Raw genomic sequence first — 22,585 nt, forward strand, 5'->3', positions numbered from 1 at the left:
CACATGCCAAGAGCTCTAGGTGGAAACTTCAAGGCTTCTTATAACTTGGGAGGTCATAAAGCATCAATTCCGCTGAATTCTACAGATCACAAGGTGAGCCAGAGGCCATTCCAGATTCAAGGGCATGAATACCGGAAGGCATGGGTGGGAAGGCATTGGTTGGCAGCAGTGGGAGCAAAAGGCATCTTTTGAGACCAGTTACCACATTTGCTGTAAAACTGTGGTCTTAACGTCTGTGTGCCTCAGTCTTCTCTCCTATGGAAGGGGATAACAGTTCCTATCTCACAGAACTTTTGCAAGGAGCAAATGAGTTTAAAAAATATGGAAAACACTTAACAATGCACCATGTGCCAGCTATTATCACTACTCACAAGAGTAAGGAGCAAATCTTTTCTCTGATTAATCTCTGTGTCCCAAGGTCTATGGAATATTTTATGATCATGGGTTGCTCTCTGTGTGAAGAGAAGCACCCAAATCTCCACTAAAAAAAAAAAAGTTGTTTTTCATTTAAACATCTAGGTAGGTTTAAAGTTTGGATAGAAGTAGCCCTTTCTCATGATCAAGTATGCATTTAAAATATCTACAGAAAGTAAAAATATCTTGCCGGGCTTAGTGAATGCCATTCTGAGTCACGGTGATGACGTGCTCACTTTAGGGGCAGAGGCAGCCACACGCGTAGTGTGGAATTTCCCGTGGCACCGGCGGAAACGGAACCCCGAATGTGTTTGTCAGCAAACTTCCCCAAAACAAAAAGAAACCAGGATTTCCTGCTGGAGGCCCAAGAAGCAAGTGATGTCCAGGACCTCACAACCCAACCTCAGACTGGCCTCAGCTCTGGCCAGAAAACAGGATCTGCCAACAAATTAGCGGTCGGCCCCAGGCCCTGGGGATGCACACTTTTCTATTATTGCCAAATTCCAACAAAGCTCAGAGACAAGTCATTGAGCTCAAGCTCTAAATATGAAAATGGCTTCATGATCTGAGCCTGTGGGCATACGTTCTACTCTACAGAATTCTCTTCCATGTCATCCTCTACCGCATATCCCTCAGTGTTCCCATTCAGCCTCCAGGATAAACCCAGCCAGCAGACACACACACTCCACCATATGCACAACTCACATTACTTTAAAGGCCCTGAGCTCAGACATCTTCCCGTTCTTACAACCTCTTCCTGCTGTCTGGACGGGAAGAACAATAGTAAGGGCAGACAGATTATCTGTCTGCTGACTGTGCACCAGACAGGTACTGTGGTAAGAGTGCCACATCACCTCACTTTATCCTCACCCCATCCTGAAAGGCCCTGATTTTGCTGGTTGGTGAACTCACCTGGAGCCCATATGATCAAGAAGAGCTACTTCATAAGGTCAGACATACGGATCAATGAAATAGAATTGAGAGTCCAGAAATAAACCTCCACATTTATACCCAACAGATTTTCAATAAGGATGCCAAGACAATTCAGTGGGGGAGAGTATTGTCTTTTCAACAAATGGTGCCAGGACAACTAGATATGTACATGCAAGAAAATCAAGCTTGACCCCAACCTCACACCATATATAAAAGTTAACTTAAAATGGAACAGTCACTTATTGTAAGCGCTAAAATTATAAACCTCTTAGAACAATAACAGGAGTAAGTTTTCATGAGTTTGGGTTAGGGCAAAAGCACAAGCAGTAAAAACTTAAATAGGTAAATTAGACTTCATTAAAATTACAAACTTGAATTTCTCAGACTATACCATAAAGAAAGTGAAAACCCAATCCAGAAAATGAGACAAAATGTTTGCAAATCATATGTTTGACTAGTACACGGGCCATACAGTAGTGTTAGTCACTCAGTGGTGTCCAACTCTGTGACCCCATGGACTGTAGCCCGCCAGGCTCCTCTGTCCACGATTCCAGGCAAGAATACTGGAGTGGGTTGCCATTCCTTTCTCTAAGGCATCTTTCCTACCCAGGGATCGAACCTGGGTCTCCCACATTGCAGGCAGATTCTTTACCACTGTGCCACCTAAAACTCAGCAATTAAAAGACGAAAAATCCAGTTAAAAAATGGGCAATGGCTCTGTACATACATTTCTCCAGAGAAGATACAGAAGTGGCTAACAAAGTACATGAAAAGATGCTCAACATCATTAACCATTAGAGAAATGCAAATTGAAACACAGTGAAATACCACTTCATACCTACAAGCAGGGCTCTAAGCAAAATGATAGTGTTGACAAGGATGTGGAGAAATTGGAACCTTCATACACTACTGGTGGACACAGAAAATGATTCAGTCACTTTGGAAAACAATCTGGCAGTTTTTCAAAACATTAACTACTGAGTTACCATATGATTAGGTGATTCTGCTTCTAGGTTTATATCCAAGAGAATTAAGAATGTATGTTTTCACAAACACTCATACATGAATGATCATAGCAGCATTATTCAAAATAGCCCCAAATGTGGGAAAAAACCCAAATGCCCATCAACTCTTGAATGATAAAATGTACAGCCATACAATGGAACACTATTCAACCATAAAAAGGAATGAGGCACTGTTCAACACAGATGGACCTTGAAAACATTATGCTATGTGAACAAAGCCAGACACAAGGGCCATATGCTGTATGATTCCATTTGTATGAAACGTTCAGAGGATGCAAATCCAGAGACAGAAAGTAGACTAGTGGTTGCCAGGGTCTGCAGGGAGAAAAATGGACAATGATTGCTAAAAAAGTCAAGGTTTCTTTTTGGGATGATGAAAATGTCCTACAATTCACTGTGGTGAGAGTTGTATAACTCATTAATATACCACACACACAGACACATAAAACCCACCGAATTGTTTAAACAGAGAGACAGAGAGAATGCAAAACTTTTTTAAAATGGGGAAGAAGAGCCTTTTTCCTTCGCAGCTTCGCTGACAGCTACTTCCTATTCTTGATCAGAATTCCTGTAACGCACAGGGATAGAGCAGCTTGTACACGGGTCCATTTATTGCAGCCAAGTGTGAGTACACAGACTGGAGCCTGTGTCTCATTCATTTTGAATCTTGGCATCCAGGACAGTGCTTGGCACTCAGCAGAAATCAATATAAATGTGTGCTGAATGAATAGTCTGCGTGTACTGTGTGTGTGTGTGTGTGCGTGCGTGCGTGCGTGCTCAGTTGGTCAGTTGTGTCTGATTCTTTGCAACTGTAGCCCACCAGGCTCCTCTGTCCACGGGATTTCCCAGGCAAGAATACTGGAGTGGGTTGCCATTTCCTTCTCCAGGGGATTGTCCCTGACCCAGGAATAGAACCCATGTCTCTTGCGTCTCCTGCACTGGCAGGCAGATTCTTCACCACTGCACCATCTGATCTCTAGCATGCCCCTTATATTATTCATTCATTTTTATACCATCACTTCTAAAATAAAGGAGTGCCAAAAAGATCACACATACAGTATCTGTTCATTATTTAAAAATTCTTTTTCCACTAAATATTTTTTTAAACCAGATGATCAATTAATGTTGTCCCTTTTCTACTTTCAGAGAGAGATGATTTCAAATTTTAAAAGCTAATTATCCCAGAGGGATGGTATGGGGAGGGAGGAGGGAGGAGGGTTCAGGATGGGGAACACATGTATAATTTTTTTTTTAAATTAAAATTGAATAAAAAAATAATAATAATAAAACAAAACAAAACAAAAGCTAATTATCAATAAAATGATTGAGATACATGGGGAAAAGGTAGAAACAGTCAAAAATAGTATATTCAGTCTGTGAACAAATTCTGCATTTCAAATAACTTGACAAAAATTACCCATACTCTGAGACAAAAGACTTTAAGAGGCAAGAAACCAATATCAACCAACACAAAAGGCCGATTAAATGCAGCCTTTGAAAACTCTTCGGCCTTCAACAACAATACATTGAGATGATGAAAGTAATAATAACAGCTAGCATTTATTAAGGAGAAGGCAATGGCACCCCACTCCAGTACTCTTGCCTGGAAATTCCCATGGACGGAGGAGCCTGGTAGGCTGCAGTCCATGGGGTCGTGAAGAGTCCGACACGACTGAGCAACTTCCCTTTCACTTTCATGCATTGGAGAAGGAAATGGCAACGCACTCCAGTGTTCTTGCCTGGAGAATCCCAGGGATGGGAGCCTGGTGGGCTGCCATCTCTGGGGTCGCACAGAGTCAGACACAACTGAAGCGACTTAGCAGCAGCAGGCTGGGTATTCGGAGAAGGCAATGGCAACCCACTCCAGTACTCTTGCCTGGAAAATCCCATGGATGGAGGAGCCTGGTAGACTGCAGTCCATGGGGTCGCTAAGAGTCGGACACGACTGAACGACTTCACTTTTCACTTTCATGCATTGGAGAAGGAAATGGCAACGCACTCCAGTGTTCTTGCCTGGAGAATCCCAGGGACGGTGGGGCCTGGTGGGCTGCCGTCTACCGGGTCGCACAGAGTCGGACATGACTGAAGCGACTTAGCAGCAGTAGCAGCAGCAGGCTGGGTATTATCCACTCCAGTGTTCTTGCCTGGAGAATCCCAGGGACAGAGGAGCTTGGTGGGCTTCCGTCTATGGGGTCGCACAGAGTCGGACACGACTGATGCGACTTAGCAGCAGCAGCAGGCTGGGTATTATTTTCTGCTTTCTAGGTTTTAACTCAGTTACACCAGCATAGCACAATAGTATGCTATTACCCTCATTTCCCAGAGAGACTCACAACTTTCCCATGGCTGCATGGCTGAGCTAAACTGGAACCCAGGAAGTCTCCTGCCCACGCGCTTCCTGCTAAAGGACACAGGGCAGCCTACAGGGACTTCAGTCCCTTGAGTGGACCTAGGAAAGCAATTTGTTTGATTCTGGGTTTACAGACTGAGTAATGTAGGTTATAAACAAAACTTCAGGAAAAAACACGAATATGCAGGAATTGAAATCCACGTGTGAATATCTGATGCTTGAAAGTCTAGTTTTTTCCTGTTTTATATCTCCTTTATACAACAGGTGGAAAATACCTGAATGGACAACATGGTCAGCCAAAACCTGCAAAACCTTGACCTGCCCCACTGTGCAAGGCTGGCACCTTCTGAACTTTCAGCCACTGGGCCTCCCAACCTTCTGAGACTGTAGCCCTCCCACCTCATCCCATCCCACTGAGCTCAATGCCTTATCTGTTTCCTTCTGGGCACTCATCACTATTTATAATGACTTTGTTTACCTGCTCTTCTTGTCTTACTCTCCCATTAGAATGTAAATTCCATAAGAGCAGTGACCATGACCATCTTTGGTGGGGTTTTTGTTTGCCAGTATTTTGTTGAACGAATAATAACTGTCTATGTAGGAGACACCTTTCTTTTAGAACAATTCAGGAACATCAGTGACCGGCTGGACGACCACACTAGGCTGAAGCAACTCCAGGACAGGGCTGGTACCTGGTACCTTGTTCCTCTTTATGCTCCCACTTCCCAGCTCAGTACCAGGCACAGAGGAGCTCACTGCATCTTGACTGAACTTGTTCATTAATGAAACACTGTCAGTGTAGAGGGTGGTCTCTGTTTGGAGTACCTCAAGGCTCCACCTTGAGTCCTAACCACTCAACTCCTGGATCCAAGGGTGAAAGTATAAGGGCATGCTGATGAAGCCTGCGGATGCCCTAAAGCTGGGAGGAGCCCAGGGAACAGGGAGAGGAGCTAATAGAGTTTGAATAGTCATAAAGCCAAAACCTTAGAAACACAACAAAAAAATCAAGAAACCCTATACCAGGGTGGGAGGAGAGGGAATTAGATAAAGGCAGTCAAAAGGTAAAAACTTCCAGTCAGTTCAGTCGCTCAGTCATGTCCGATTCTTTGCAACCCCATGGACTCCAGCACGCCAGGCCTCCCTGTCCATTACCAACTCCTGGAGTCTACTCAAACTCATGTCCATTGAGTTGGTGATGCCATCCAATCATTTCATCCTCTGTCATCCCCTTCTCCTCCCACCTTCAATCTTTCCCAGTGTCAGGGTCTTTTCAAGTGAGTCTGTTCTTCGCATCAGGTGGCCAAAGGAGTTTCAGCTTCAGCATCAGTCCTTCCAATGAATATTCAGGACTGATTTCCTTTAGGATGGACTGGTTGGATCTCCTTGCTGTCCAAGGGACTTTCAAGAGTCTTCTCCAACACCACAGTTCAAAATCATCAATTCTTCTACACTCAGTTTTCTTTATAGTCCAATTCTCACATTTGGAAAAGCTTCCAGATGTATTCCAGTCCAAATACATGACTACTGGAAAAACTTCCAAGTGTAAGATAAATAACTACTAGGGAAGGATTAATGTACAACACAGTAGAGATAATTAACTTTGCTATATGCTATAAATGAAAGAGTTATCACAAGGAAAAAATTTTTTCTATTTCTTTAATGTATCTATATAAGATGATGCATGCTCAATAAATCTATTGTGGTAACCATTTCATGACATATGTAAGTCAAATCATTATGTGGTACTCTTCAAGCTTATATAATGACATATGCCAATTCTATCTCAACAAAACCGGGGTTAAAAAAAAAAATCCTGTAAGAACTACAGGATGGGAAGGTGGGGACACAAGCTGCACCTATAATGATGGTCACATGTCCAGTGAGCTCAGGTGACCACGTCTGAGATGCTGGGACGGTCCTGAGCTGTGTCTGTATTCTGTGGTGAACAGAACGAAGGAGAAGGGTACTCCCTTGCCTCCCCCTTTATTTAATTATTATTTCCACTGTTATTTATAACATTATACAAGCAAGGCCTGAACTTCTCCTAGGGGGTATTTGGCAGGCATTGGCAGGCGCCCCCAGAAACTCTCCGTGAAGTTCGGCCTCGGGTTGTGCAATCTACTTGAAGGACAGGCTGCCCCTGCTGCCTCTGTCCCACCCTGGGAGCCGCTGGCCTCTCCAGCCTCCAGCTCTCAGCTCTCCAGGTGCTTCTTAGAAGGACCTTTGCTTGGTCAGACCTGGCGAACATCTCGCTCCAGGTCTCGTCGCTCTTTTAAGGGAAAAGACTCGTTCCTCTGTGTATGTGTGTGTTTTCTGCTCTCGTGCTCCCTGTTCCCAAAGCCAGAGAGAGGAGAAGTCATTCTTCTCAGGACATCTCTAAACATTCTCTCTCCTGTCTTGGGCAGGCTTCAGAATCTGGTCTTTTGTCTTTCAAGTTCAAAAAATGTGTCAAGTAGGTGTGTTTGGACTTCCCTGATCACAGTTGGTTTTCATCATCACTATGTTTTCAGCACCTTTAATAATTACCAGTTGGATTTCCACACCCTGCTTCACATTCTGTCGATTCTTTTGTGCTATTACGTTTGGGTACCTCCGCTGTGTTGGCAGCCTGCTCACATGTACCAGTTAGTATTCAGAGGCCCTTTTTTAATTCTTGAAGGCTTTCCTTACTATACTGCCAAAATCAGGAAGACATAGGATATCTATATGTAAATATTAAGACATTAATCAACGATTGTGAAGCTAATGTTGTTTCCTATTATGTTATTTGAAGCCTGGTTAGATCTCCTCTGTTTCATGCATCATCATTGTTGATTGCTTTACTAGCAGGACATTTTCTGCCCTTCTAATTTTCACTGTCTTCTCAGTTCTATACACTGATTTATAAAGAGAAAGGCTTATAGAGAGAAGGGATTAAACATTAGAAGAGGAGGCCCTCAGACTTTCATTTGACAAGCCACTGGTTCTACGTCCTAGATCCGACCTGCTGGTAGATCTGTTTTCTGCTGGAAGATTCAGATCAAGAGTTTTTTTTCTTTCTTCTTCTAGAGTTATTTACATTTTTAAAAGGGAAAATTGTACTATTTTTGTTATCAAAGTCAAACTCTGTTGAAGGCTATACAAAACCTCACACTCTCAGAAACCACAATTACTCACTGCTGACATAGCACCTTCCAAATACTTAGGTGTAAACAGATGAACAAGCATACCAGCTGCCACTTTAGAATTTTCCCAGTCTTCTCCTCATCAGAGAGGGACGTCATGATTAGAGCCAGAACCCAGAGGTCTGTACCATGCAGTTGGGAACACACTTGTGTTCATGCTGGATCCAAAATAAATCCTAGATGATGTTTAGGTTTAGCATGACACAGACAGTACTTTAGGAAGCAAACAGTTCAGGAGCTGGAATAGCAAGAGATTGAGAATGAAAATAAGGATATGTGAATAAATGCACTTTTCTCATCACATAGAATCAAAAATCTGGGTGCCATCTTCAAGGCAATGGATGTTCTCCGGAGTGAACCTGGTCAGATTTCACCCACCCGCTTCAAGAAAAGAACTTAAAAAAATCTTAAGAATTTTAGAAAAATTGTAGAAATTTTAGGTAGCTTTTACTTCAGTAGAATAAAATTATTATTAGATACACATCAGAATATTTTTTAATTTATTTTTTTGTTGAAGGATAATTGCTTTACAGAATTTTATTGTTTTCTGTCAAACCTCAACATGAATCAGCCATAGGTATACATATATCCCCTCCCTTTTGAACCTCCCTCCCATCTCCTGCCCCATCCCACCCCTCTAGATTGATACAGAGTCCCTGTTTGAGTTTCCTGAGCCATATGGCAAATTCCCATTGGCTATCTATTTTACATATGGTAATGTAAGTTTCCATGTTACTCTTTCCATGCATCTCACCCTCTCCCCATGTCCATAAGTCTATTCTCTATGTCTGTTTCTCCATTGCTGCCCTGTAAATAAATTCTTCAGTACCATTTTTCTAGATTCCACATATATGGATCAGAATATGATATTTATCTCTTTCTGACTCACTGCACTCTGTATAATAGGTTCTAGGTTCATCCACCTCATTAGAACTGACTCAAATGCATACCTTTTTATGGCTGAGTAATAGTCCATTGTGTATATATACCACAACTTCTTTATCCATTCATCTGTTGATGGACATCTAGGTTGCTTCCATGTTCTAGCTATTGTAAATAGTGCTGAAATGAACAATGGGATTCATGTGTCTTTTTCAGTTTTGCTTTCCTCAGGGTATATACCTAGGAGTGGGATTGCTGGGTCATATGGCGGTTTAATTCCTAGTTTTTTAAGGAATCTCCATACCGTCAACCGTGGTTGTATCAATTTACATTCCCACCAGGAGTGCAAGAACATTCCCTTTTCTCCACACCCTCTCCAGCATTTATTGTTTGTAGACTTTTTGATGATGGCCATTCTGACCAGTGCGAGGTGATATCTCATTGTAGTTTTGATTTGCATTTCTCTAATAATGAGTGATGTTGAGCATCTTTTTTGTGTGTTTGTTAGCCATCTGTATGTCTTCTTTGGAGAAATGTCTGTTTAGGTCTTTTCCCCACTTTTTGATTGGATTGTTTTTCTGATATTGAGTTGTATGAGCTGGTTGTATATTTTGGAAATTAACCCTTTGTCAGTTGTTTCATTTGCTATTATTTTCTCCCATTCTGAGAGTTGTCATTTCACCTTTCTTATAGTTTCCTTTGCTGTGCAAAAGCTTTTGAGTTTAATCAGGTCTCACTTGTTTACTTTTGTTTTTATTTCCATTACTCTAGGAGGTGGGTCATAGAGGCTCTTGCTTTGATTTATGTCATCAAGTGTTCTGTCTATGTTTTCCTCTAAGAGTTTTATAGTTTCTGGTCTTACATTTAGGCCTTTAATCCATTTTGAGTTTATCTCTGTGTATGGTGTTAGGAAGTGTTCTAATTTCATTCTTTTACATGTGTTCATGCCGGGTCCAAAATAAATCTTAGATGATGTTTAGGTTCGGAGAAGGCAATGGCACCCCACTCCAGTACTCTTGCCTGGAAAACCCCATGGATGGAGGAGCCTGGTAGGCTGCAGTCCATGGGGTCGTTAAGTCGGACACGACTGAGCAACTTCACTTTCACTTTTCACTTCCATGCATTGGAGAAGGAAATGGCAACCCACTCCAGTGTTCTTGCCTGGAGAATCCCAGGGACGGGGGAGCCTGGTGGGCTGCCATCTATGGGGTCACACAGAGTTGGACACGACTGAAGTGACTTAGCAGTAGCAGATGTTTAGGTTTGGCACGACACAGACAGTACTGTCTATCGTGCTGTCCAGCTTTCTTAGCACCATTTATTGAAGAGGCTGTCTTTGCCCCATTGTACATTCTTGCCTCCTTTGTCAAAAATAAGGTACCCATAGGTGCATGGGTTTATTTCTGGGCTTTCTATCTTGTTCCATTGGTCTATATTTCTGTTTTTGTGCCAGTACCATACTGTCTTGATGATTGTAGCTTTGTAGTATAATCTGAAGTCAGAAGGTTGATTCCTCCATCTCCATTCTTCTTTCTCAGGACTGCTTTGGCTATTTGGGGTCTTTTGTGTTTCCATATGAATTGTGAATTTTTTTGTTCTAGTTTTGTGAAAAATGCTGTTGGTAATTTGATAGGGATCACACTGAATCTGTATATTGCATTTGGTAGTATAGTCATTTTCACAATATTGATTCTTCCTACCCAGGAACATGGAATATCTCTCCATCTGCTTATGTTATCTTTGATTTCTTCCATTAGTGTCTTATAATTTTCTGTGTACAGTTCTTTTGTCTACTTAGGTAAGTTTATTCCTAGATATTTAATTCTTTTTGTTGCAATGGTGAATGGGATTGATTCCTTAATTTCTCTTTCTAATTTTTCGTTGTTAGTATATAGAAATGCAAGTGATTTCTGTGTATTGATTTTGTATCCTGCAACTTTGCTAAATTCACTGATTAGTACTTTTCTGATACTATCTTTAGGGTTTTCTATGTATAGTATCATGTCATCTGCAATGAGAGCTTTACTTCTTTTCCGATCTGGATTCCTTTTCTTTTTCTTCTCTGATTGCTGTAGCTAGGACTTCACTTTCACTTTTCACTTTTATGCATTGGAGAAGGAAATGGCAACCCACTCCAGTGTTCTTGCCTGGAGAATCCCAGGGTCGGGGGAGCCTGGTGGGCTGCCGTCTATGGGGTCGCACAGAATCTGACATGACTGAAGCGACTTAGCAGCAGCAGCAGCAGGACTTCCAGAACTATGTTGAATAATAGTGCTGAAAGTGGACACCGTTGTCTTGTTCCTGATCTTAGGGGGAATGCTTTCAGTTCTTCACCATTGACAATAATGTTTGCTGTAGGCTTATTATATATGGCCTTTACTATGTTGGGGTAGGTTCCTTCTATGCCAATTTTTTGAAGAGTTTTAATCATAAATGGGTGCTGAATTTTGTCAAAGGCTTTTTCTGCATTTATTGAGATGATCATATGGTTTTTATCTTTCAATTTGTTAATATAGTGTATCACATTGAGAGTGTTTTAATTCCTGCTTGATGAGAATTATCTATGTTAGCCAAGAAAGCTACAGGTTAGTATCTAAGTTCACCCCTTTTTTTCCTGAAGATTTTCTGTTAACTATAATTAAGCTGAGAAACATCACAATCGTAAGTAGTACGCTAAAAATTGCTCCAAAACCAATTACTCTAGTGGGTTTTATTTATAGAACTACCAAGGCAGAGATCTAGATATTTATTTCCGCCAATGCAGATCTTCCATTCTTGTTTTACTCTGGGTCATAGAGCAGGACCTGACTTCTAGGGTCCATGTTAATATTCTGTTGATGAGAATGCTGTGCTAGGACACATTCCAATTTGTAAAGATCACTTCTAGATAAGAGTGGGTTTGCCAAGTTTTGCCTCAAACCAAACACCCCAACATATGAATCATCATGTAGCAATGTCAACTGTTTTTCTGGTCACCTCTGACTTTGGCCAAGAGAAGAGCAATGACCATGAAATGCCATGTCCTCCTGGTAATCACACTTGCCCTCTCTACTCGACAGAGTAGAAAGGACGCAGGCTTATGATGGCACAAGAGAGAAGAATGAACAAGGAAGAAGGGAGCCACAGGGGAGGGGAGGCACATGACTAAACCCCAGGTTCAGGACTCCTTCTTGGAGATATACTCCCACTGGGCCATCTGGTTCCCAGAACTCTGGGTACCTGGGCAATGCCCTGGGGGCGCCTGAGGGCCACCAATGATGATGAAGTCAGCTCCCCAGCTTAGGTCACTCCTTCCCTGTTTGACCACCAGCAAAGCAACACTATGTTCCACTGCCCCACCCACCATCTGCCTCATTCCATGATAATGGGAGAATTCTGAGTGTGATGCAGTCAGTAGGTCTTCCTGGGGCTGCTCTGCAGTCACCCCATGCTTATCACCTCCTGCAGCTGCATGGTCTGCCCAGCATGTGCCCATCTGGGGCTGCACAGCCTGCAGGCTAGAGGGTGGATGGGGTCCACATAGCAGTGTCAGCCTGCAGCCACTGCTTGAAGCATGCATACCCCCAGCCTGTTCTCCAAAAGTGGTGCCTTAATAGATTTTGCTTTGTCCACTCCCCAGCTGTCAAGCCTGGTCGCCTACCTGCCCAACCACTGGGGAAGGAATTCTTACAAACTCTGTTAGGCTCGGCATCCTCAGAGAAGTGAGGGTGAGTGGCTCCCTGGTTAGGGCTGGGCTCCTGTCTGTGCATGACTATATGCAGGTTTAGCTTAGCAAATCCTCAGTGAAGAACACCATGCAGACACACAGCAAGGGTTCAACCTCTGGTGGCTGTTCTCATACTGCTATTATGAATATACCCTTTGAGGATATACATGTGTAAGAGGGACCTGCTTGATGACACTCTGCCTGCCAAAGGTTAATCCATCAACCACACCAAGGGACAGGGAGGAGGCGCGACAGCCACCCCTTTCTCTTTCATAGATGAAACATCCATCAGGGAGGCAAAGCCCCACTAGTAAGGTCAATGGTGGATGTTTCAAAAGTTCTGCGGGGTCACAGCTTGTCTCTGAGGCTCATCCAATGTTGACATCAAGGACTGGCAAAGGTGGGGCTGTGATTTACGAGCTGGAGGGACAGCAGCAGATAGGAACATGTGCGAGAATGCAGCACTATTTGCAATAGTTAAAGCTGAAGCAGCTTTAAAACAGCACACATTCTTTGGGGTTAATATGTTGAAACTGTCAACTAAGTGACCCCAACCAGCAATGATGCCACAGCACGGTATGGTACCAGCTGCTGCTTGTCAGGGTGGCAGGGACTGGCCGACTGGCTGGAACCATATGTGCTATTTCTGGGCATAGGATGTGAGTAAGGACTTGTCACAGTAAGTCAGACTAGGATATGAGTCAGTTATTATCAGTTATTATCAAGTGCTGAAAAGAACTGTCTTCAAGGCATCCTGAGTGTATCACATGCTAACTTTTCTGAAGGAGCTACAGGTTGAAAGACACTTAGAATCACTAAGCCAGGGAGAAACCCTGAAGAATATAGACAATTAACATTGGTCAGAGGCCTACCAGTAACAAGGAATGGATAAGGCTGAAGCTAAAATCCAGAGGTCCTAAAATTTAGGACCAACAACCAAAAATCAAGATGTATGGGATGTCCCTGGTGGTCCAGTGGTTAAGAATCCGCTTTCCAATGCAGGGACTCAGGTTTGATCCCTTGCAGGGAAACTAAGATCCCACAGGCTGTGGGGCAACTAAGCCCGAGCACCAGAGCCCACATGCTGAGGAGCCTATGCACTACAACTAGAGAGAAGCCCACGTGCCAACTAGAGAGCCCACACCCTGCAATGAAAAGTCCCACATGATGCAAATAAGGTATGATGCAGGCAAATAAATAAATATATATATATATTTTTAAAGTCAAGCTGTAGGAAATGTGCATGGTAATCACATTTCTGTTAAAACAGTATGTTTGTACACACATAGAAAACAGTCTCTAAGGAGCTGGAGAAAACCATTACCAATGGTTATTTGTGCCCTTTTCTGTAAGTGCAATGTTCTTGGAGGCCTTGGAGAAGCCTAATGGCCCACCAAGTCCCTGAACACATAGATGAAGGCACAGCAAGGCAGTCAGAGACTGCAAAATTAGCATTTCTCAAACGCCATGAGAAGGGAGGGCTGACAGACATGGGAAGCTCTTTCTTGACCCCTGTCACAGGACCCTTGCTTTCTGGCTCCCGGGTGTGTCCCAGGGCTGGTGTACTGTACTTCTGCTCCAGGAATGCTGGGGGAGTGCACTGTCTGGCCATAATCCTGTGAGTCCTGTTCAAGCGGGTGTGAAGAGTTACCAGTGAGGAGTGACAGCAGGAACTAATCCACTCCGGCTTCTCCCTCCCAGCAAAGCCTCCAGGAACTGCCTTTAGTTTCAGAGGCCAGGACAAGGGGAACTGGACCTGCCTCGGACCACAGGAGTCTCTTCTAGGGCCCTCCCTGTCAGGAATTTCCTCTCTGTAGATAAATGGTCTGCTGATCTGCTCCCGATAGCCCCTTCACCACGAGGGTAGGGGAAACTACAGGCCCATCGGTTGAACCACAGTGCATGGGTCTGGAAACAGTATTGCCTTAGCCTTGCATTGTGACGACTGAAGAAGCCCAGATGTCACTGTTCTTTACAAGCGTTTTCTGTCTTTCACAGATTTCCTTTGAACACCTCATCGTCTCTCCTTTCCCATCCATGTATATGCCAAGTCACTTTAGTTGTGTCTGACTCTGTGTGACCCTATGGACTGTAGTCCACCAGGCTCCTCTGTCCATAGGATTCTCCAGGCAAGAATACTGGGGTAGGTTGCCATGCCCTCCTCCAGGGGATCTTTCCAACCCACAGATTGAACCCATGTCTCCTATGTCTCCTGCACTGGCAGGCAGGTTTACCACTAGCACCACCTGGGAAGCCCAGAGCTTCACTTAGCTAATTCCAATTCATCCTCTGGGTTCCAGCTCCAATGTCACCTTCTCTGGAGAGTCTTTCCCAACAACCCAAGGCCAGATATCCCCCTTACACCCTGATAGACAGTTCCCATCATAGAATGATTATCCCAGCTCTTGTTTTCTATTTATTTCTGTGATAAAATAAATAATATCCATCTTCCTCATTAGAAGACAAGATCCTCCAGGCCAGAAACTGTATCTGTTTTTTCCACATCTCCAGTGTGCATTACAGCATCTGGCACCAAATATATACTAATACCAATAAAACCTCATTCAATGGAAGGCTGCTGCAGAGGCAACTGGGGTAGAATATGTGCCAGTATTCTGGGGAAGAAGAGCAGCAGGGAGGGCTCTCTCTCTTGTGGTGACTGGTTGGCCACCTTTATTTCTTGTCATGTATCCAGGTGAGTGATCAGCAAGTGATAGGCCCCCTCTTAAAGTCTGAAGATTTATGTGAGGCAGGTACTAACAGTAGACGACAATATTTAAAGGAATTAAACAGGGGCAAAAACCCTCTGCTGACATCACAGAGAGACTCAGCCAGCCCTGGGGGTGGGGGTGGGGGTGGGGGGACTTGGATGGGCGGGGAAGGCACTGACCTCGGCTGATGCGCTGTTTCTCTCCAGACAGGATGCCGGGGCTGTCGATTATGCTGATGCTCTTCAGGACCTCATTGGGCAGCTGGGAGCACATAAATCTGGAAGAAAGGGATCAAAGTTGGGATCAGAGTCTGTTCGTTGCAGATTGCTCTAATCTCATAGCTCCTTGGCCTCTCCTGGCTACTGACATCTTTGGAGTCAGTGTGATGGCAGAGTCCCTCAGCTCCACCTGTCTCTCCTCTACACTGCACTTCAGACAAGCATCCTGGGCTTCTCCTCCCAGGGAATCCCATGCTTCCTTCAGGGTCACTGCCTCACTGGGCTGGAGTATCCTGAGCCCTGTCCAGCCTGTGCCCAGTCCCCAATGTGCCAGCAGAGACACTAGGGCCTGTTTTCACTGGTGCCCCAGGGACCATGCTATGGCTCCAGGCTCAGGGTGTGGCAAGCTCCTATGGGCAATACCCCAAATCCTCCAGGTGCTTTGGTGTCCTAAGAGTAGACAAAAGGGCAGGTGTGAGCAGGGCCCTGGCCAGGCATCTCCAAGTTGCCTTCGTTGTCCATCACCTCCCTGATACCACCTCTTCCTTCTCATCCCAATCCCTCTGCCATGCTTCCAAGTCAGCTCCTGGTGTTGGCCTTGGAAGCAGAGTGAAGTGGCAGGAAAACCACAGCCTGAGGGTCAGCAGACCTGGGTTCAGGCCAATAACCTGCCTGGACCCTGGACAAGGGCTTCCCCAGGGGAACTGGGCCTCAGTTTCATCATGTGTAACTGGAGACACTTGCCAGGGGCTGGAGAGGCTCTTAGCTTTGACACTGTGTAACTCCAGAGCACCAGAGGGACATGCTCTATTACTTCCATCCCAGGAAACCCAGGGGGGTCTCTGTTAGGAATTGTGTATGTTTTAAGCCAGAAACTAGAGTGTCTTTCCTTTTCCTGTATTGTAAATGGCTAACTTCAGTGTCTGTGTAGGCAGAAGGCTTGAAAATCCTCGGGGAAAACTCAATTCTTCCATTCAGTGGAACTGGTGGGATTACTCAGCATGTAAACATGCTGGGAATGCACGAGAGGGAGGCCTGCCCAGCCTTCCCAGTGCAAGTGTGGATAGCACAGCCCTGAGCATGAGATGGCATCACTGACACACCTTTGCTGAAGGTGCTCAGGACAAGTTTCTCAGACATTCTTTCCCATTTTTTCAAGTCAGCCCAGGAAGATGTCAGAATGATGACTATGATCATTTTACAGCTGGAAAAGCTGAAGCACATTGCAGTTATTACATGCGAGGCCATGCCTCTAATGAGTGGCTGGCTGAGGACTGCAGCCTAATATTTCTGATGTCAGTTGAGTTGAACTCAACCCCTAAAATAAAAACTTCATAACATCAAAAAAATAAGGGGTCAAGTTCATTTATGAGAAGCCCCTCATTTCTGATTTTCTCCTGTCCCTCCACTTTTATAAACCCTATTGTCCAACACCCAGACAGATCTGTGAGAGTAAAGTGCACCGGGACCACTAATTTCTCTGTAAGTTCACAGAGGAAAAAATGCCATATTTGTGCCTCTGGAACTCGGGTAGAAACATTCTGAGCATATCTATGGTAGACCGAATTTCCTGTGGGTAATCTGGTCTCTTATCATATAGTCCATCCTTTTTATCAGATGGCTCAAGACACCTGGTGATGCTGCGAACACTGCACATATATAAAACTATTTCACATAAAGTACTTCTGTGAGAGGCTAACCTTTTTCCCAGACCACAAGTTCACACTAAATATCAATTTTTCCAAAACACAAAAGCCCTGGATTCTCGTGTGAAATTAACAGAGGGATTCAAAATTTATAAACCACCAGTCCCTCTGTGCGGTGCAGAGAGACAAAGCTTCAGCAGCTCCCATGCCTCCTGATGCAACAGCAGAGCCAAAATGTGTGATCCACAAAACAAGACGATCCACAAAACATCACCACACAACATATAAGAAAGCAGGCCCAGGGCCAGGAGCGGTGACTGCAGATGAAAGGGGGTGGAAAAGAAGAGGGAGGGGAAGAGGAGGAGGAGGGCGCTCTCCAGGGGCACCCCAAATAGGGTGACGAGGGTTGAATGTGCAAAGCTGAACTTTGCACAGCCCTGCCCAGTATGCACTGGGGGCAGCCTGGGGAGGTGGGCAAAAGAGCACAGAGCACAAATTAGCCTTCAAGAACCTCATGTGGGAGCACGGCCCACACTCTAAGGGTTAGAACCACACTCATGTTTTCTTAAATAGTTATACTATAATCATAAAAAACCCTAATGCAATGCTGCTAGAGCAATCTGGTCTTCCTTTCATGTTCCTTGAAAGGAAGGTGAAACGTGGGTTATTTATCGGGTATAACACAGTCAGCCTTGGGTCAGGCCTTTCCCACTGATATGTGTCTCCTGAAATGTTTCCAAGCACAGATTTGCTGTTCCGGGATGGATTTCCTACTTCTTCCGGACTTGTCTTGACTTGTACATTTCACGTGAAAGATGCAGACATGTGCCAGTTAAGCCCAGGAGCCTCACATAAGCTTGATGAAGTATGTCTCTCATTCAGGGCTGGTCTTATTTTCTGATAAAAGGAGAGAAGGAAGGGATCAAACCTACACAGGACCCCCATTCCCTGTCACCCCTTCAACCAAGGAAGGCTGAGTGGTAGTAGAGATGGGGTGCGTAAAGTAATGGCCCAGCTCTAAGGTCTCAGGCCAGGGGCTAAGAGTCTGGCCACACAGTAAGACAGCACAGAAAGGGGATTCCGGTTCTTAAAAGTTGCCTCCAAACACTAACATTCCAATCCAGTGATCAACATTTTAAAAGAGCCAGGCAGTAGCTTAATAGCGATTCCATTTCCAGCGCATCGATACCCAGTAGGCGCAGCAATCATCAAATGGCACAAACATCACTGACCACTTACTGTGTGCCAGGCACTGTCCTGAGTACTTTCCATGAACTCACATTAACTCACTCAATCCTGGCCACAACCTCAGCAGTGGGGCTGTACATCTCCATTTTACAAAGGACAAGACTAGGGTAAGAGGGGGCAAATGCGGCCACCCCAAAAATGTGTCTCACTGGCATGAAGAATAATTTGGACTAATTATTTTTAAGACCCCTCCAAACTCAGGAAGCATCTTTGACCTTCCTTCTAACTGCCTAGGGAAAGCAGACAGAGGATCTGTTCCAGGAAGGGAGCTGTCACCAGAGATAAATATAGTATCAACGAGGTGAGGCGATAGGAACCTTGCACAGTTTTATTTATTAAAACTCCTCACTGTGTCCCATTGTCTCTGCACAGGCAAGCAAATATTTGTTTACCAAACATTTGTTTTTCCAGTTCCATGTCAACTGCCTTCCTCTTCCCTTTGAGATTCCAAACCACTGCCTCCAACATCCTCCTCTGTCTTTAACTGGAGATGGTATTTAGAAAGGGAAGGGCTTCAGCCATTTGGGGGAGCTACTCCATTTTCCTGGGTCTCTCTCATGTATGTACATAATTAAAGTTTTGTTTGAGTTTCTCCTGTTAACTTGTCTTGCTGCTGCTGCTAAGTCGCTTCAGTTGTGTCCGACTCTGTGCGACCCCATAGATAGCAGCCCACTAGGCTCCTCTGTCCCTGGGATTCTCCAGGCAAGAACACTGAAGTGGGTTGCCATTTCCTTCTCCAATGCATGAAAGTGAAAAGTGAAAGGGAAGTTGCTCAGTCGTGCCCGACTCTTAGCGACCCCATGGACTGCAGCCTACCAGGCTCCTCTGTCCATGGGATTTTCCAAGCAAGAGTACTGGAGTGGGGTGCCATTGCCTTCTTAAGTCAACTTAATTCTTAGACCAGCTAGATGAACCTAGAAGGGTAGAGGAAAATTTTTTCCTCCCCAGCAGGGGCACAGAAGGGTCACATGCCATAACTTGCCAAGTCACATAGCTGGTAGCTGACAGAGCTAGGATGCAGACCTGGCAGTTAGGCTGCTATTGCCATTTCATGCATTTGAGTCACCACTGTGTATCTTTTATCACACAGAGGGCAACATCCTAGAACACAGAAGTGATCTGCCACAGCCCTGGAACTCCACCAAAGAGGCCCCTTTTGTGGGACTTGCCCTCACTTTACTAATGGAGGGTGGAGCAGTGACTGGGAGGCAGAAGACCCGGTTCTGAACCTCTTCTTTCTCACTCACCCTGTGACCTCAGTCAGGTCTGAGCAACTCTATTGGCCTGAGGACTCCCAGGCAGTCCTTAAGGTTCGCCTAAGTTTACCAAGAAAGAGAGTATGACACTGTTCCTACCCAGGCTCACTTTACTGATAAGAGTAAAATCAGAGAGATGAAATACTTCCTGAAGAGGCGCAGTGAACAGCACCCACTGTGCAAAAAGACTTTGACAACTAACCTGCAGAAAGTATTATTACATGGTCCTACCACAAAGGCCTGATCTAAACTTCCGCTGCCCAGGAGGAGTTTAATTTCAGAACCAGACTATAAAAAGCCTGTGGTTACCCCTTTGATTGAGTCTTATGGAATTACCACTTTTGCAAGTGAAAGATGGCTGAACACTGGCAATCCCATGCAGCTCAACCTCCCCGTGGCCTTTTCTAAACCAAGTCTCCCTCTCCCAACCACCACAGGGGGAAAAACTGGTTTTCTGGGATGACAGGACCAGGGCTGTGTGGGCAGCTGCTGATAAAGAACAATGGCTTAATGACGCAGGAGCCATTGCAAATCCTGAGGATAAGGGCTAATAGGATGGGCTTCAGGGAGTTTATTAGGGAAAAGCACACCACCCAAAACAAAACAAAACAAAACCACCCTGCCCCCCAAACCAGTTACTCTCTCAGCTTAAAAAAAACAACAACACAGTTTTGCTAGTGAATCAAGAGTGATTCTTGGCAAGAGCCATATTTTCCTTAATCTCTGCAGCTAAATTATCTGGTGGAGTCAGCATGCGTCCGGACCAATGCTGTTTACTTGTATTAAGTCAGCTTTTTAAAAAAATTCCTAGCAGTACTAAGTGACTGTGCAATATTCATTGTCTTTAAAAAAGTCCATTTAATGACGTCTCACTGAATCACAAGCATAGAGGTAACAAACAGTATAAGTACAAAAGTACACATATGTGTTCTATTATTGCTAATCCATTTTGCAAACTCAAGACAGTGGCTGTTTTTTGTGTTTTGATCACACCGTCACCCCCATCAGGCCTGGCTAAAATAACAGGAGCACTGGAAGTACTGTTCAGATTCCCTCAACTTAGAAGGAAGTTTCAAAATTTCAATCCCTAGGGCCAGTGATGAGTTATTTCAGAAAGAGAAACAGGAGAAGTAAATGAGATCAAGAACTTCTTCTGTGGAAGGTGACAGTTTAAAATTACACTAGCTCCTAAACAGAAAATGATGCCTGTAGCTATCTGGATTAAAAAAAAAAAAAACACAAATACCACCATTTTCTGAAAAGTAGATTGAGGGAAAATAAAATAACTAATCCAAATGTAGGAAGAAAGGTCAGAGGCCAACCCGCCAACTCCTGCCCTTTCTTCAACTAATGAAAACATGCCAGCATCTCCCAGGACTCGTGCCCTGTGTGCTGCTGGGGCGTCCCTCTCCTCTGTGATGTGGAACTACCCCGACAACAGACTCTGAAACCTAAAGAAACACACTCCCTTGGAGCAAGTCCGAGACATGCTTGCCTGTGGAATTTTCTTCTAAAGTAAAGCACAATGGTGAAGTCTCAGAATGTCTCATGAACGTATTTTAGAACTCTCTGTTCTAAACGCAGCTTCTCTTTATTGTTCAAGTATGCGTGCTTGTGCTCAGCCGAGTCCAACTCTTGGCAACCCCATGGACTGTAGCCCACCGGCCTCCTCTGTCCGTGGGGTTTTCCAGGCAAGAATATTGGAGTGGGTTGCCATCTCCTCTTCCAGGGGATCTTCCTGACCCTGGGATAGAACCCTCAACTCTTGCATCTCCTGAATTAGAAGTGGATTCTTTACCACTGCACCACCTGGGGATCCATTCAAGTATGAAATTTCTATACTTCCAAACTGTCTTTGGGGGAATTTGTCTTCATTTCTCAGGAGTCCACTGAAAACTCCTAGAAACCAGCATTAGAGATTGAGGCTCAGCTCCACTGGTTTGCTTATTGCTTCCAGGCTGGTACCATCTTACAAAGAACCCAACTCTTTTAAAGATGCCCCAAGGGGCAGATGCCCAAGCCCTGTAATGGGAGGGCCAGAATAATGAGACCTATCCTGTGGGGGTGGAGGAATCAGTGTTGCTCAATGAGGTAGGGAGTAAAAGTTCTTCATAGCAGACAACCAATTCTATTTCCTGTCAAGTCTGGTTTTTGACCTAGTTCCCAGAAAGTATGCTAAGTAAAAATAAGTTTGCCTGCTTTTAGAGCTAAGCCTGCTGCTGTTCCCAAAGGGATGCTATAATTACGTATACAATCTAAATGACACACCATACTAAGTGAGTCTCTTCTTTGTGCCAGTACTGGGAGAAATAGCAGCATTGCCATGTATACATACAACTTAATCAGGCTACTTACTCTTAAATACACTATTAATTTCCAGGTGGTACATCCACGACAGGTTTCTCAGGTAACTCAGCGGTAAAGAATCTGCCTGCCAATGCAAGAGTTGCAGGAGACTCGGGTTTGATCCCTGGTTCAGGAAGACCCCCTGGAGGAAATGGCAGTCCACTCCAATATTCTTGCTGGGACAATCCTATGGACAGAAGTGCCTGGTGGGTTACAGTCCAGAGTTGGACACAACTGAGTGGCTGAGCATACACACACACCCCTGACATGTGAGCCTCATGTGTACATGGTCACCAGGTGGCTAGAAGGATAGAAACTCTTCTTTGCTGGTGTTTTGTGAGATGCAGGGTGGTAGATAAAAGGGAAGAGGGAACCTGAGTTCTAGCCCTGTCTCTGCCTTTTCTTGAGCAAGTCATTTTACTTCTTTACTCTCAGTTTTCTCATCTGTAAAATGGCCCTAGTATCATCCGTTTTATTAGCCATGAAAAGAAGGTGTATGTGAAATTATTAATCAATGATTTAGGTCCCTGAATATTCATTGCAAGGACTGATGCTGAAGCTCCAATACTTTGCCCACCTGATGCAAAGAACCAACTGACTGGAAAAGACCCCAGTGCTGGAAAAGATTGAAGGCAGGAGGAGAAGGGAGCAACACAGGATGAGATGGTTGGATGGCATTACCGACT

General features: G+C 44.5%; 1 protein-coding gene across 1 annotated transcript in view; it reads right to left on the minus strand.

Moving 5' to 3' along the window:
• Positions 1-22,585, minus strand: part of EHD4 (EH domain containing 4) — an 87,307-nt gene that overhangs the window by 37,314 nt on the left and 27,408 nt on the right. Inside the window, exon 3 of the mRNA XM_027553619.1 lies at positions 15,365-15,462. Within this exon, the coding sequence (XP_027409420.1) occupies positions 15,365-15,462 (98 nt within the window). The remainder of the gene's footprint in view (positions 1-15,364; positions 15,463-22,585) is intronic.

The sequence above is a fragment of the Bos indicus x Bos taurus genome, chromosome 10 (assembly GCF_003369695.1).
Source record: "Bos indicus x Bos taurus breed Angus x Brahman F1 hybrid chromosome 10, Bos_hybrid_MaternalHap_v2.0, whole genome shotgun sequence".
NCBI classification, from domain to species: Eukaryota; Metazoa; Chordata; class Mammalia; order Artiodactyla; family Bovidae; genus Bos; species Bos indicus x Bos taurus.